Raw genomic sequence first — 16,659 nt, 5'->3', positions numbered from 1 at the left:
GCCTCCACCCCTGCCCCTCCCCCACTCCCCTGAGCATCGGAGCAGAGCCAGGCCTGCACTCACAAGTGGCAGGAAGTGCAGCAACCCAGCCCCAGCTGTGCCACTGGTGACCGTGGGGTGAGGGCTGCAGAGGGCCCCAGAATAGCTAGGGAAGGCCCTGCCTCACATTTAATGTCACCAGTAGAGCTCAATATGACAAGTATGAAAAGTTACTCACTGGCCACTAATTGCGTCATACAACATTTTTCTTTCCTGATTGGCCTCAGCCCAATCATATTACACTCATTGCACACTCCCCTTCAGTTCTTACTATCCAGTCAGGTAGAAGATGGGCAAGTCCCAAATGCCCACCTAGCCCACTGGGCCTTCCTGCTGCAAGGAAAGGATATTGTAGTGAAACCTGTTAGAACACCATATCTGTGTGGCTCCAAGGGGAGCCACATGTATGTCTAGATACTGACCAATTGAGTTTAAGGGGGAAGGTGAAAAGGAAGCTTTTTCTACCATTGATTCAGTAGAAAGATTCCTTCAAAAGGTACCATTTATTTGTAGACAGCTCTAGTTATTACAAGCAAGGGAAACTGTATATTGGGTTTGGGATCTATGCAGTTGAAGGAAAAGGAGAGCATTAGGAGAAGGCATATTCATGCACCCCCCATTAGGCCCAATATACTGAATTAGCAGCAGTGGCTTGTGTTTTGGAGTCGTGTGCAAGTTCCATAAGGGAAAGTGAATATTGTATCCCAAGCCATCAAAACCTCCATCCCTTGATTAAAAATTTGCATTTTCTTTCTTATTTCTATTCTCTTCAATGATTCTGAATATGGTATCTGTGTAAGGCCCCATGACTTTAGCATCCTGCGATATTTTAATATCATTCCTACCTCTTTTGCACATTTCTCTACCCTTACCATTTTCAGAAGTCATTCCTTAACCCGAGCACAATATTTCAAGGCTCTCCAAAGTCCTACTCTCAGTTCAGCTTCTTTTTACAGCTTATATATTTATTGGCTTTAGAGCTACAGTTTCTCTTACTATTTAAAAAATATTTTATCCAGAATGTTTTAGTAAGAGCTTAGCAGTAATCTGGCAGTGGGTTGATCTAGCTCTAAATAAGCAATTGGTTTCTCATTGTTTGTTGATTTTCTTCCTTTTTTAAAATGACTGGTTGTACTTTTAATTCAAGAGTAGGTAACAGCTGTAGGTAACTAGTTTACACAGGGAGGGGGAGACACTAAGGTGCTTAGATATTTTAGTTTTACGAAGACAGTTATGGGGCTTTGTCTTACAAGGGTGCCCATTCTCCCACCTTGATTTTCCGCACTTGCTCTTTGGTTAGCCTGGGGGAGGTGCGGACCTCCCTATGGCACAGTGCTGGGGGGGGACTAAATGAGAGGGAGAAAATATGGGCGGGGAGGGGTGTTTCCCTGCAGAGCAAACAAGAAACAAAAGTCAAGTGCGTTGGCCGGGACGCGGGACAGACACCTAACCACTGGGACAGTCCTGATTTTCTGAGCCGCCTCTTCACCCCGCTGCCTCCCAAGCGCCCCACACGCTCTTAACCCTCCCCCTGCTGCAGCCCACAGGCGCTGTTGGAGCCAGGCCCCGCCCCAGGCAGTGACGTGCCCTGCCTGCCATGCCCATTTCTTTGCCTGTCATTCTACTGCCGCCCATTTCCTTTTCCCGGAAAGTGACAGAGCCCCACCTCCCTTTCCAGCATGGATTGGTTCCTACAGCTGTCAGTCTTAGGCTCCAACCAAACGCAAGCGCTGTTCGGGCAGGTACGTCCCAAATCAGCGCCGCCAATGAAGGCGGGCTGTAATACAAGCCACCAGGGCGACAACAGTTCCCAGCATGCACCAAAGGCCCCGCAATGCATGTTGGGGGTTTTAGTCACTTCACCCGGAGTCGCTCACAATCGACGTCACGAGGCGTGGGGCACTGCCTTTTGATTGGCTACCGCCTCCCTTCGAGGTTCTGATTGGACAGTCTTGCTGCCCGCCAACCAGTTCCAGCCAACCTATCCTCTCGCTATGGCTAAGCTCCGCCCCGGTAGGGGACCTGAACGGGGAAGGAGAAATAGCCGCCCGCCATGTTAGTACAGCTTCTGTAGCCGCGCTGGAGCGGAGACCCCGGCAGAGCCCAGTCCCCGGAGCGCCTGACAAGCAGCGGCGCCGCGTCTCTCAGCCGGGTGCTCGGAGCCCGACCGGGGAGACGGGGACAGCGGCAGTGGTACCGGGAGGGAAGCGGCGCTGGCGGCCTGGGCTGTTGTCGCCGGCAGCGGGTCCCCGTCTCGGCTGTAGGTGGCGGCGGGTCCCCGGGTAGCGGGCGGTGCTGCTGCCGCTTCTCCCGTGAACGATGCGGCACCCGCCGCTGGGCTGGGTCGGAGCTCGGCCGGCGGCGGCCCCTCGCTGTGTCCGGGCCGAGGCCGCCGGGTCCCGGGCCCCTCGCGGCGGCCGGGCGAGCGCAGGATGCTGAGAGCGGCCCCGCGCCCTGGTGCTGCTGCCGCGGGGAAAGGGCCCCCCCGGGGCTGAACGTGGACTCTCCCCTTCCTCTCCCGGGCTCTCGGCGCCTCCCCCGGGCCCTACCCGCCCCCGCCGAGTCACCGCCTCCCACAGGAGTAGCGGCGGCGGCGGGGCTGAGCTGCTGCTCCTCCCCCCGGCCGCGCCGCGCGGCGGAAGATGGCGTGGGTGCTGAAGATGGATGAAGTGATCGAGTCCGGGCTGGCGCACGATTTCGATGCCAGCCTCTCCGGCATCGGGCAGGAGCTGGGAGCCAGCGCCTACAGCATGAGGTACCCGCCCCGCTGCGCTCCCCGGACCGCCGCGGCCAGGCAGGCCCCGCTACGCCGTCAGTGCTGCCCCCACAGCCGCTGCGGCACTCCCGGTGCCTGGCCACATGCTGGGCATCAGCCCAGAGTATATCCTCCGCCCCGCTACATGGTGGGGGGGAGAGCAGCCAGATCCCAGTCCCTTCTTCCTCCAGCACGTGCCCAGAGCCCGCCTTGGGCGTTATTCCTTCCTACAGAGACGATACTGCCATACCCCAATAACGTGTCCTGGGGGTGGGGACGCGGACGGGCAGATGGCACCGTCTACAGTAGCCCATATTTGCAGAGACTAGTACTGAGTTGCTCTGAGCCTCTTGTACAGCTTAGCTTTAAACGTTTCCAGGGATGGGACTTCCCAATAGGGAATGTACCCAGGTTGCAAAAGTCTCCAAAGTGCAAATATTCTTAACATAAGCGCTGCTAGTTTTAGATCTGTGTTCTTCCTTAAATCTACCTTTCTTGTTCTTTTGCATCCTTCAGGGTGGTAGTCTGTCATGTTTCCCAAAGTAGGTGTTAACTAAATAAAAACAGCTTAGCTGATTTTTCATTAACTATCTAATAACTTTTATTGCTCTTCCATGAGCTCTGATAGTCAGTATTCTTTCAAGCATAGTATCTAGTTGTACTTTTGTTAGGCAGCTCATCTTTTGCTTAATAATGGTGACTTTGAGTCGCTGTGCAACCTAAAATAGCAATGGCTTTTATTGTTTCTTTTTTTCTATCATGACACTTTTCCAATTCATACCCAATTTTACAGTCTGTTCTCATTAGGTATATTTTCCCATTTATGGGTTTCCAGGTGTTCTTTTCCACTGAAAGTGTTTAAGGTGCCCATCACTATGGCATCTGGGTGCACTTCAAATTTAAATGTTTATTTAGAATAAATAAATTATATGCCACCTTCCTTCCTTTACTGGTAACACCAATCTAGCTAACCTTAAAGGACAAAGATGGAGTAGTGAAAAACCTAGCTGTAGGCTCAGTGCCAAGAAGTTCCAGAACCTGGCTGGGAAAGCTTAGATAAGAGACAAATCTCATATTGGGCAGTAAAGGTAATGAGGTGTGAACTTGGACATGTTTTATATACTCTTGGTAGCTTACTGTACTCAGTTTGGTGGCAAAACTGAACATTAGCTGAAGCTTCTGAGTGGTCTTCAAAGACCAAGTATTCTAGTGTGTATACCTTTTATGATGATTCTCATTTAATTCACTTTCCTGCTCTTTTAAAATAGCAATTTTTGTTAAAGGTCTGCCAATCTGACAAATTTAATACTCTTTTATTATTAATTTCACAAGTAGCTCATTCCCACTTGAGATTGTTGGTATTTATTCACTCAGCTTTCCTGTGTGGTAGCCCATTCTCTATCTCAGTCAAGATCTGAGACTCTTCATTTCATGGGAATGAAGTTGTGTGCCAGGTGGTGCAGGGCCTGCAGTTCTTGGCTGAGCTGAGTTTGGCTGAGTTTATAATCAGTTATTTTTGTGAGGTTAATTTTTCTTATTGTCCATTTTTTAATTTGTCTTAGGGATTTTTTTTTAATTATTTATTTCTTCTAGCTTACTAGTAGTCTAGTTGCTAATAAAACTCTTCTCTCAGGTATGTTTTTAAACACTTCTTGTTCTCTGTAACCAGTCTGGCTATCATTAACTCATTCTACTTTTTATTTATTTTTTAAAATCATTGTTCAGGCTTCCTCTCAAACATCAGCTGATTTTATACACCCATTTTTGGAGCATTTTCTTTGTTTTATTTCAAAGAAAAAGTGTGGTTAAAAAAGCAAACTGACTTTTGAGTAGTCATGTTACAATGTGTTGTTTCTTCTGATTCTTTATTATCTAGCTGAGGAATTGTGATCTGAGCTTTGTTTATGATGGCTTTCCTTCCATGCTTATAGATTTTAATTCTTCCTATTGCGTGGTATTGATTCTAAGCTCCAGTACCACTGCACCCTGTGAATCCATTCCTTACTATGCGAATGCTCCTCTTTTCTCAGTCACATCTTCCTTTGTGTTTGGTACCCAGTCTGAGATTTTGCTGTTTATACAGGATATAAATCATGGTCTCATAAAAAGTTATCACTCAAATAGTAGCCATAGCAGCAGCACTTAAAACATTTTTAAATAAAAAAAAGTGCAAGTTGTAAATTACATGTAAGAATCTAAAGTAAATATTGCACATATTTTTAGGGTTACAATAAAGCACAAACTAAGTTATTTTTAGATAATCTATGGGCAAAAACATTAGCACTATTTTGGAATTTTTATCTGTAGGCATGTGGTCAAAGGAATTATCTAATTGGAATTGTATTATTCTTTGGATAAAGTCCAGAGTAGGTTACCCAAATATGTTGGATTTTTAGGTAGCACCAACAGATACGTTAGGTCTTGTATCTGCAGTAGGACATAGTAGGGTATGATTTGGGTTAATGATGGTGACATAAATGGAAAAATAAAAGCAAGTGATGAAATGTAAAGAATGTGACCGTGAGTCTCATTCTCGTGCCTGTTTTTGTATGAGCAGTCCAATATTTGTAATCTCTGGAAGGAAGTGACAGAAGAATGTATTCATCTTTTGAAAAATAGGCTTGCTATATAGAAATAAACCTCTAGATCGTATGTCCGTGCTCTGTCTCTCTAAAGGAAGACTAGCATGTGCTTCCTGCCCCACTGCCAGTCTTCAGTATTTGGTGACTTGAACTCTATTTTTCTATGTGGGGATTCTCACCCAAGTTGATGGTCAGTTTATGTCCTGAAGGATAAGATGTCAGCCAAACCAGCATTCTCCAAATAGAATACCTGTGGATGTCTGTTAATCAATGTCGATTTTAAAGGGATGCAGTCAACCTGAAATTGACTAATTTAAAAAATGTCCAGATTTTAATGATACTCTTTAAATAGTAGATCAGAAAAAGATTTTTAAATTTTTTTTTAAATTTCATGATCATCTGTTTAAGCGTCTGTTATGCTACTGAAAAACTAACTCTACATATGAAACACTTGATGTGTACCTAGTGCTGTTAAATGTACAGAAAACAAAACAACTCCCTGAACCAGAGAGAGGAAAAAAACCAAATATTTTTTGCTAAGGTCTTTCAGTGATGGTAATTTTGGCTGTTAAAAGTAACTCTACTAGCTATGACACTCACAAAAGCACTTAATGTCATGTTTCTAAAGTAGGTCCTGTCAAAGTTCATAACCAAAACCAGTATGGTTCCGCAGCCCTGTGGAAAAATTCTTAAGCTGTGTAAATGGTTAATAATCTGAAAGAGGGTTAACATAATCCAGATGCAGTAAACGTGGTTCTTTTGGGGCAAATGAGTGTGTTTTTTGTGTGTGTTTTTTAATAAGGCATCAGATAGTGAAGGCTGTGTCGAGAGAAAATGTTCATCTAAGAAACTATTCACTTTTTCTGTGGTGGACAGAATTTTTTTCTTTCCATATCATGAGCACCGTGAGCCTTAATTTAAATTAAATCAGATTACTAATACAGTTTTTTCCGTGTTTTATACTTAGTGTTTTCAAAACTGGCTATTTTGATTTAAAAACTGCAGTTTTCAGTATTCATAAGTTGCCTGCCAAAATATGGCCTACCATTTGGGGATTTGTATATAAACTCTGTAACTGAGAGCCAACAATAGCCATTAACAGTGAGCTAGAAAAAAATCATATATGGGAAATAGGGTGACTAGATGTCCTGATGTTTTCAGCTTTGTCTTATATAAGCTTTGTGACGAAGTTCCTCCTCTACCTTGGTGGGTCCTGTGCTTATTGGCAGATTTGCTCACCTCAGTGATCTTCCCCACAGTCTGGGTCAACTCCTCCTGTGTCTGATCAGGAGTTAGGAGGTTAGGGGGGAACCCGGGCCCGCCCTCTACTCCGGGTTCCAGCCCAGGACCCTGTGGATTGCAGCTGTCTATAGTACCTCCTGTAACAGCTGTATGACAGCTACAACTCCCTGGGTTACTTCTCCATGGCCTCCTCCAGACACCTTCTTTATCCTCACCACAGGACCTTCCTCCTGGTGTCTGATAAAGCTTGTACTTCTTAGTCCTCCCGCAGCACAGCATCTCACTCTCAGCTCCTTGCACCTCTTGCTCCCAGCTCCTCACACACACTTCCTCTCCTCTGGCTCCCCCTTTCCTGACTGGAGTGAGCTCCTTTTTAAACCCAGATGCCCTGATTAGCCTGCCTTGATTGGCTGCAGGTGTTCTAATCAGCCTGTCTGCCTTAATTGGTTCTAGCAGGTTCCTGACTACTCTAGTGCAGCCCCTGCTCTGGTCACTCAGGGAACAGAAACCTGCTTCTCCTGTGGCCAGTAGGTCTCCCTTCAACTGCTCTGCTGTAGAGGAAGGAGGGAGAGGGCGGCTGCTGCTGCTGCTGTTCCTGCTGGGTGCTGGGACCTCGCTGCTGTTGCTGTTGCTGCTCCCCTGGCTGAGCTGTACACCACCACTCACCACCTTTCTCTGCTATCTGCTTGATGGCTGGGTGGTAGATCCCCCTCCCCCCTCGGTTGCTGCTGTTACTCCACCTATAGCCCTTTTGTGGGGGGGGCTGCTGGCCTGCTTCCCAAAGAGGAGGGGAATAAGGGACCCCAGCTCTTGTTGCTGAGGACACCATCTGAGCAGGGTCCCTCCTGCCTGGACACCAGACCACCACCACCTGGAGCTGCTGGGGCTACTGTGGCTGCTGCTGGGGAGCTGTTCGTGCCCCGAGGAGAAGGAGAAGAGGACCACCCGCTGCTGGGAGATCGCATGAAGACCACTGTGGAGGGGGCATTTCTGGACTGAGTCTTTTTCGAACTGTGTTCTTGTGATGGGGGTTTGGACTGTGTCTGTTGGGACACCGGGGGTGTGGCGTGAAGCCTGCCCCCGGTCCATCCGTTTCCCCTTCGCCTCCTCCACTGCCCCTGCTGGCTGTTTTCCTCCTGCTTCGACCTCCTGCCTCTGGGACTGAGCTGCTTGCCTGGCTCACCACGCCCGCTTCCATCATTTGAGCCTGCAGCAGCAGCAGCAGTCAAGCATTGACTTTTGCTCGAGTGCCCGTGGGCACACCGCCCTCTGCCCTCTGGGCTGACCCCTTTCCTATGCCATATTTGTCTGCCCTACCTGTTTCCTTCTGCGGCCTTCATTGTCCTGCCCCAGCCCTGCAGCTATCCCCGTGGTCCCTCCGCCCCGTTCCTAGCTTGCCCTTTTCCCACCCGGTGATCCTCCAGCCCTGCTTTGTCCCTCCCTCATGCACCCACGCCCCCTCCCATGTGCTTGTGCCCTTCCCCCATTTGAGTTTGCCCTTGTTCACTGCACCCCTCCCGATGCCGTTATCCCCGTGATCCCCTAGTGCAGCTAGAGGAGGCGTAATTCCCCTCTGAGTCAGTGACCTGACACCCTCCCGCCCCTACGTCCCTAGTTGCTCCCCACGCCCCTTTAGCCTTCCCTTTCTGGCACCCTCCTCCCCTGCCTGCAGCCTGGGGGGAGGGGTGGTCGCCTCCTCTCCTTCCCCCTCCGCTCGCTGTTTGTCCCCCTCCCCGCTCTCGTTATGGCGAGGGATGCGGCAGGGAAGACCCCTCGCGATGCTCCCACCGCCCCTCCTCCACCTACTCCCGTGTCCATTTCCCAGGCCTCTACCTCGACCGCCGCTGCCGATCCACCTACCACCACCTCTGATGGGGCACCGGCGGCGGCGAGTACCGGGGAGACCTCTGCTGCTGTCACGTCCCTCGCCCCTTCCGATTCGGGGGGAGCCCCTCCAGCCGGTGGGAAGGGTCGGGGTGGGAAGAAGGGTAAGGGTCCCGCTAGAAAGGCCATGCTCTCCATGGCAGAGACTGCCCCCACTGCCGCGGTCCCGCTACCGGCCGCGGCATCCCTCCCCACTACTCCCTCCACCAGCTCCACGGGTGTCCCTCCCCTAGCCCCCAGGGTGTATGCCCAGGTGGCAGCGCCCCCCCCCCCGCCTGCCGCTGCTCCTCCAACTGCCGCTTCCGCTACTGTCTACAGCGGCCAGGGCCCCTTCCCCACCTTGACCAGGAAGCACGGCGTCCATTGCCTCCTAGTGCCCACCTTGCCCCACGTGGAGACCTACGTGCGGGCGTTGGCGAGGGTGGTGGGACCCATGGCCATCGTGGCTGCCTCCAAAATGTACAGGAGCGTGGTCTTCTTCCTGGCAGCGGAGGCCGCCGCCCAGGAGGCATTAGAGATGGGCCTGGCGGTGGGGGCGTGTTCGTCCCCCTGGAGCCGTTGGAAGACCTGGGGGTCCGCTTGCTCCTGACCTCCGTCCCTCCCTTCCTGCCCAATGCCGCCCTGCTGCCCGCCCTTTTTGCCCTGGAGCGCCCCATGTCCGTCATCAGCCCTCTCCCATTGGGCTGCAAGGACCCCGCCCTCAGTCATGTCCCCTCATTCTGCAGGCAAGTGCAGCTTCAACTGCCGCCGCCGCTGCATGGCTGGGAGGCACTTGAGGGGTCCCCTACCACTGAGCCCACTACCGGGTGCATTATTCAATGGGGGAGGCCTGGTGCTACCTCGACTGGGCAATGGGGCACGTCTGGAGGGACTGCCCCTTGGCCCGGCACGGAGGAGCGTCCGGGAGCCCCGGCAAGGCACCGGCCCTGTCATCACCGGTACCCCTGGCTGCCCGGCACCCGAAGCTGCCCCTCCTCCTTCTCGGTCCACCGCTGTGGAGGAGGGTGTGGCGGAGATAACACCAGGCGTGAGAGAGGGCTTGCCCCAGGGGAATCCTCCCTCATTCCTGCTACCCCACCATTGCCTCCCCAAGTCCCTGAGCTATTGCCCCTGCTCCCCAACCCAACCCCTGTTAGCCAGCCCCTGGATGATGCCATGGAGGGCTGGTCCTTAGTGCAGGGGAAGTGGGACAAGTGGAAAGCTCGGGCCCATTACATCCTTTAGATTGGGAGATTCCCTGGAAGAGCAGGAAGAGGGGCACCGATGACGAGCTTTCTGCCTTGCCCCCTGATGACTCCCGTTCTGTGGTGCTGGCTGGGGCCACCCCTCCTCCAGGGTCCCTTCCTGTGGAAGCCCCCGAGGGAGCCTCTCTTGCCCCCTTCCCACCCGAAGCCCCTGCCAGCGCTGAGGTGGGCGTCGCCTCGGGTGCTGGCGGGGAAGGCCCTGGGGTGGTGGACGGTGATATTCCTTCCATCTATGAGGAGATCGAGGCCCGGGGTCTGACCCCGGTCACGCAGGGGGAGGACGACCCTCTGCCAGTGGGCCTCGATCTGGGCAACTTCACCCTGGTCCCCGTGTTCCCTTCCCCTAACCGCTGCTTCTGCTCCCACCTCTGAGGGTCCCCTGGAATCCTCCATCAGCCCGGCTGCAGGTGGCACCTTGCTGATGGCCGCCGAGCCCATTGAGGCGACCACCGGTCCCTGCTGCCGGGACTAAGTTCCCAGGGGGTGTCCCTCTTGGATGTGGAGCACCCAACCTCCTTCCCAGGCAGGGACGCCGTTCATGACCAGCTGTCTCCTGATGCCGGGGCTACCACCCAAACCATAGTGATTGAGCCCAGCATCGTTGGGGGTCTCCTTCCCACTCCCCAGATCTCTGAGCCTAACCAGGAGGGGCCGCCTTCTAGCGGCCCGACTATTGAGGCTCAGGATCCTACTTCTGCCCTCCTCTCCGGTTCCCTTCCTGATCCCTGCCCTACTCCTGTCCCCTGCCCTATTCCTGATGTCAGCCCTGTCCTTGTTCCCTCCACCTCCCGTGCTGCCAGTGCCGCCCCTGGGAATACTCCCCAGGGAGTGGTTTTAGTTGTTTTTCCCCGTCCTGACCCATCGGGGGCTGCTGTTTTCTTTACGCCGCCCCCTGTTGAACCGGGGAGCGGGGCAGGTCACGTGGCGTCAGCCCATCGGACACCACGTCAGGGGTCTGCCCCCTGCCTGCCCGCCTCGGTGGACCACAGGGCTGTGACGGGGGCCCCACTGGGGGACAGTCATAGATCAGTGACCCTGCCACCCCATGCGCTGAGGGAGGAGCTGCAGGAGTTCCTTGAGGACGTCCGTGGCTCCTGTAACAAAGTCCAACTTGCGCTTCAGTGGTGGGGGGATTTCCATCAGGTCCTCCGGGCCGCGAGGGCCCTCATGGGGGAGGGTAAGAGGACCGGGAAGCAGGCCGCCGTGGCTTACCAGCGGGTCCGCCTCTTCTGCTACTCTTTAGTCATCTATGGGGGTAGGTCACGGATTGCTGCGCGGCCCGAAGGAGGCCGTGGGCGTGTCTGCCAGCGAGGAACCCCCCAGCCCTCCTCATGGCACCAATTATCTTTGCCACATTAAACACCCGGGGCTGTAGGATGGGTCTCAGCAGGAGCCAGGTGCTCTCCTTCCTCCGGGAGAGGGGGTACTCTGTGGTTTTCCTGCTGGAGACCAATACGGATCCGGCCGCTGAAGCTAGCTGGCGGCTGGAGTGGGGGACAGGATCTACTTTAGCCACCTCTCAGTTCACATGGCTGGAGTGGCAATCCTGTTCTCCCCTGACGTATGGCCCAAGGTGCTGGGGGTCACCGAGGCTGTGCCGGGCCTGATGCACCTCTGGGTCTGCATGGAGGGGCTTGTGGTTAATCTTGTCAACGTCTACGCCCCGACATCGGACTCGGAGAGGTTGCGTTTTTATCAGCAGGTGTCCGCCTTCCTCGGCTCCCTGGATCCTCGTGAATGCCTGGTTCTGGGAGGGAACTTTAACACCACCCTCGAGGAACGAGACCGCTCGGGGACCGAGCAGTGCCCAGCCACCGTGGACGTCTCCGAGAGATCGTCGAACGTCACTCCCTGGTGGACGTCTGGTGCGACCACCACCCAGATGATGTCTCGACGTTCACCTTCGTCCGGATGGAGGCCCATCGGTCGTGCCACTCCCAGCTGGACTGCATTTACCTATAGTGCTTCCACCTTTCACGGGCCCACTCCTCCAGCGTTAGGCCAGCTCGCTTTTCAGATCACTACCTTGCCACCGTGACGGTGTCTCTCTGCGCGGAGAGGCCGGGGCCGGCCTATTGGCACTTTAATAATAGTTTGCTGGAGGATGCGGGCTTTGTGGCGTCCTTCCGGGAGTTCTGGCTGGCTGGCGAGGGCAGAGGCGCTCCTTTCCCTCAGCGCGGTGGTGGTGGGATCTGGAGAAGGTGCATGCCCGGCTCTTCTGCTGTGACTACACCCGGGTCGCCAGCCGATGGAGGGATGCGGCGATAGGGCAGTTGGAACGGGAAGTCTTGGAGCTGGAGAGGCGTCTGGCCACCAGCCCCAAGGGTCTGTCCCTCTGTGGAATGTGCTGGGAGAAGCGGGAGGAGCTCCGGACCCTTGAAGACCATCGGGCCCGGGGTGTCTTTGTTGGATCCTGCATCCGCCTCCTTCTGGAGATGGATCGCAGCTCCCACTTCTTCTATGCCCTGGAGAAAAGGAGGGGTGCCAAGAAGCACGTCACCTGCCTCCTGGCGGAGGACGGCACCCCCCTCACGGATCTGGCGGAGATGTGCGAGAGGGCCAGGGCCTTCTACGCGACTCTTTTGTCCCCGGATCCGACCGATCCTAACGCTTGCAGAGTGCTATGGGACGGACTCCCGACGGTCAGCATGGGCGACCGGGACCAGCCAGAGTTGCCTCTCACTCTGGCCGAGTTCTCGGAAGCCCTCCGTCACATGCCCACCAATAAATCTCCGGGCATGGATGGGCTGACCGTGGAGTTCTACGGTGTGTTCTGGGATGTCCTCGGCCCAGACCTGGTCACCATCTGGGCCGAGTCTTTGCAGGGCGGGGTCCTCCCTCTCGTGCAGGTGAGCCGTGCTCACCTTATTGCCAAAGGGGGGGACCTCTGCGACGTACGGAATTGGTGTTCCGTCTTGCTCCTCAGCACGGATTACAAAATGGTTGCGAAGGCCATCTCGATGTGGCTAGGGTCCGTGCTGGCAGATGTGGTCCATCCTGACCAGACCTACGCCGTCCTGGGCCGCACGATCTTTTATAACTTGTATCTGGTCCTGGACCTTCTGGAATTAGGGTTTAGGGATGGTCTGTCATTCGCTCTCTTGTCCCTGGATCAGGAGAAGGCGTTCAACAGAGTGGATCACGGGTATCTCCTGAGCATTCTGCAAGCGTTTGGCTTCGAACCCCGGTTTGTGGGTTTTCTCCAGGTGATGTACGCTTCTGCGGAGTGTCTGGTCAGGCTCAACTGGACGCTGACCGAGCCAGTCAGCTTCTGGCGGGGAGTACAGCAGGGGTGCCCCCTCTCGGGCCAGCTGTACGCTCTGGCGATCGAGCCCTTTCTCTGTCTCCTCTGCCGGAGGTTGACGGGGTTGGTGCTTCGGGAGCTGGAGCTGCGGCTGGTCCTGTCGGCGTATGCTGACGATGTGCTCCTCATGGTCCAGGACCCGGGCGACTTGGCATGGGTGGAGGCTTGCCAGGCTGTGTACTCAGCAGCCTCCTCCGCCTGGGTCAACTGGGTCAAGAGCTCTGGCCTGGTGATAGGGGACGAGTGGCAGGTGAGCTCCCTCCCACCCACGTTTCAGGCCATCCGGTGGAGGGTGGGTCCACTGCTCTATCTTGGCGTATACCTTTCTGCCACGCATCCATCTCTACTGGAGAACTGGCACGGTTTGGAGGGCAGGCTGACGAAGTGGCTCCAGAAATGGACAGGACTACTCCGGTGCCTCTCCCTTCAAGGGAGGGCACTGGTGCTTAATCAACTGGTCCTGTCCATGCTCTGGTACCGGCTCAACACCCTGGTCCCGGCCCTGGATTTCCTGGCCAACCTCCAGACGGCAATTCTGGAGTTCTTTTGGTCAGGAATGCACTGGGTCTCTGCAGGGGTCCTCCACCTGTCCTTGGAGGACGGGGGGCAGGGCCTGAAGTGCCTACGCACTCAGGTCCATGTCTTCCGCCTCCAGGCTCTGCAGAGGCTCCTGTGTGGTGCAGGTAGTCCAGCCTGGAGCATATTGGCGCACACCTTCCTCTGCCGCTTCCGAGGGCTCCGATACGACCGGCAGCTCTTTTACCTCCATCCGAGAGGTCTTCCCGGAGACCTCTCCAGGCTGCCGATCTTCTACCAAGACCTCCTCTGGACCTGGAAGCTCTTTTCAACGACCAGGTCCGTGGCGGCCACCATGGGGGTTGATTTCCTCCCAGAGCCTCTGCTACACAATCCCCAGCTTCGTGTGCAGGTGGCGGAGTCCCCGGCGGTGCACCAGAAGCTGGCCTTGGCAGAAGTCACCAGGGTCGGAGACCTCCTGGACTACGACCGGGGAGACTGCCTGGAACCCCTGACACTCGTTCAGCGCATGGGGCTCTCCAGCCCTCGTACTCCCCAGCGCATACTTCAGGAGGTGAAGGCCGCTTTACAGCCTGCTGCTCGGGCCTATCTCGACTGGGTCCTACGAGAGGGCACGCCCCGCTCACCCTCCACCCGTGGCCCCATGGACATGTTTATCGGGCCCCTGCCCCGTGGACCCAATCGGCCCCCTCACCCTTTCACTGCGAGCCAGCTGCACGATCTGCAGCCGGTTCTGTTCCAGACCACTCCAAGGAAACATCTGTACACGCTCGTGCTCCACACTCTTCACTACCTCACCCTCGTGTCCCACCCCGATACCAACTGGCGGGACCTCCTGCCACCTCTCGAGGGTGAGAAGCCCTGGTGGGCCAGTTTATACTCTGCCTTGGTCCTGGTCAGTTGGCGGCTCCTTCACGGGGCCGTGAGCACGGGCGTGTACTTGGTGCGGTTCACCCCTGTCCCCAGCACCTGCCCTTTTTGTGGCGTGAAAGAGACCCTGGCGCACATTTATTTAGAGTGCACCAGATTGCAACCTCTTTTCCGGCTCCTCTCGAATATCTTATTGCGTTTTTGGTTGCACTTTTCCCCTCACCTTTTTATCTATGCATTCCCCATCCGTGGCCCCACAAAGTTGTGGGATCTCCTTATCAACCTCCTCTTGGCCCTGGCCAAACTAGCCATTTATAATACCAGGGAGAGGAGGTTGGCCGACAGGATTTCCTGCGACTTGTGGGGCCTATTTCTGCTCCTCCGTCCGTTCATGCATCCGGGTAGAGTTCCTCTGGGCAGCGTCCACTGGCTCCCTTGACGTCTTCAAGGAGCAGTGGGCGTTGTCCGGGGTTCTCTGCTCGGTGTCCTCATTAGGTTCCCTTTTGTTTAGCCCTATGACGTCACTCCCGATCCTGTTTTTTTCATTAGTTGTCCCACAAAATCATTTGGTGTCACAGACCTGTGGGTCCCCTTAGGCTGGGGGGAGGTCCTTTAGACGTGGGTGGACTTTGCCTGCCCACCTCCTGGATGCCAATAGGACCAGACTCCTGTACCCCACTGGTCTGGGTCTGTGACAGCATCTATTACAGTCCACCCCTTGTCCTGATTTTTCACACTTACTGTCTGGTCACCCTAGTGGGAAGTGTAATGCATGTTAGTTAAACTGCTACTATTCAAAACTGTGTGTACTGTAGAGAAGCTAAGGTTTTGTCCACTTTCGTAAATTTACCAAAACAGCTATTATGAAATAGTTACTTTGGAATAAACCCCATGTGCAGATCTTTATTCTAGAAGTGGATTAAGCTAAATCAGGAAAAAGTACTCGTACTCTGGAACAAGAGTCTTAACCCCAGAGCTTATACCAAAATAACTATTCTGGTATATGCTGCAAAGAGTCCTGTGGCACCTTAATAGACTAACAGACGTTTAGGAGCATGAGCTTTCGTGGGTAAAAACCCACTGCATCGGATGCATGCTATTCTGGTATAGCTATTTCAGTATATTTCCAATTGTAGACAAGCCCTTAAAGGATCTGTTCAGCTTGACTTTGCTGCATCTTGGGAAAGTTAGGAGTGGCCTTGGGGTTGGAACTGGATCTCTTGGAATTAAGAACCAAAACAAAGAATGGAGGTTTGGGAGCTGAAATTAACACAATCATTCTTTCACCCTGACAGTATCTGAGGAAGCTCCTTACAGTCTGGGGTGTTGGAGGTTTGTGGAACTTCAAAAATCATCTATTCCCTTGTTAAACAGAGGCCTTGCAATTGAACAGGATCCATGGACACTAGCTGGCTAGAACTGTCAGTTCTATTCCCCACTAATGGGGAGTGGGAGGGTGTGTGTGTGTGTGTATGAGAGAGAGTTTGGATCTCACAGTTGGGGTCCCCCCTCCCTTGTGGATTATGTTGGTGTTTGGCTGTTTATCTCATAGCGCTTTAGATGCCTAATAAACTTCTCAAGCTCTGCACTAACAAAGTAAAATATTTAGGTGAGTGATTCAGTACGTACTTCTCTTATATATTTGTGGATACTGTTACTTTTGACAGATAGATTACTGTTTAATATAGTTCCCGTAACATTACATCATTTTCTAAATAAACTTGAATTTTTGTCCAGATTTCCTGTATAGTTACACACACCAAATTATCTAAGTCAGTGGATCTCAAGCTTGAGCAGCCCAAGGCCCCCCATTTTGATTTAGAAATTTTTAGGGACCCCCCCAGGCCCTGCTCCCATTCCCCCCCTTCTCTCAAGGCTCCACCCCGTCCCTCCTCTTCCCTGTTTCTTTCTGCACCATTCTCCAGTGTACTCTGTCCCCGCGCCTCCGCTTCCCACCCAGTGCCTCCTGCGTGCCACTGAGCAGCTGTTCCACAGTGTGCAGGAGGCACAGGGAGAAAGGTAGAATTGATCAGTGAGGTCCCTAGTTTGTGAAACACTAAGTGATCATTGAGTTTTCCTCTTAATATTTTAAAACTTCTGAGCTGCTTTTTTTAACAATAGATCAAACAGCTTTTGCACTTCTTTTCTTTAAATATTATATTTTGTGTTTGGCTATTTTTTTCCACATACAAATATAAAGCA

At 53.4% G+C, this 16,659-nt stretch overlaps 1 protein-coding gene across 1 annotated transcript in view; it reads left to right on the top strand.

The window, feature by feature from the left end:
- The first annotated feature begins 2,457 nt into the window (after positions 1-2,457).
- The window catches only part of UBP1 (upstream binding protein 1), a 51,853-nt gene continuing 37,651 nt past the window's right edge, over positions 2,458-16,659 (top strand). The window contains exon 1 of the mRNA XM_050939719.1: positions 2,458-2,794. Within this exon, the coding sequence (XP_050795676.1) occupies positions 2,682-2,794 (113 nt within the window). The 5' untranslated portion in view covers positions 2,458-2,681. The remainder of the gene's footprint in view (positions 2,795-16,659) is intronic.

The sequence above is a fragment of the Gopherus flavomarginatus genome, chromosome 2 (assembly GCF_025201925.1).
Source record: "Gopherus flavomarginatus isolate rGopFla2 chromosome 2, rGopFla2.mat.asm, whole genome shotgun sequence".
Lineage (NCBI taxonomy): Eukaryota > Metazoa > Chordata > Testudines > Testudinidae > Gopherus > Gopherus flavomarginatus.
The sequence above is the reverse complement of the archived record's forward strand: the minus strand, read 5'-3'. Positions and strand labels throughout refer to the sequence as shown.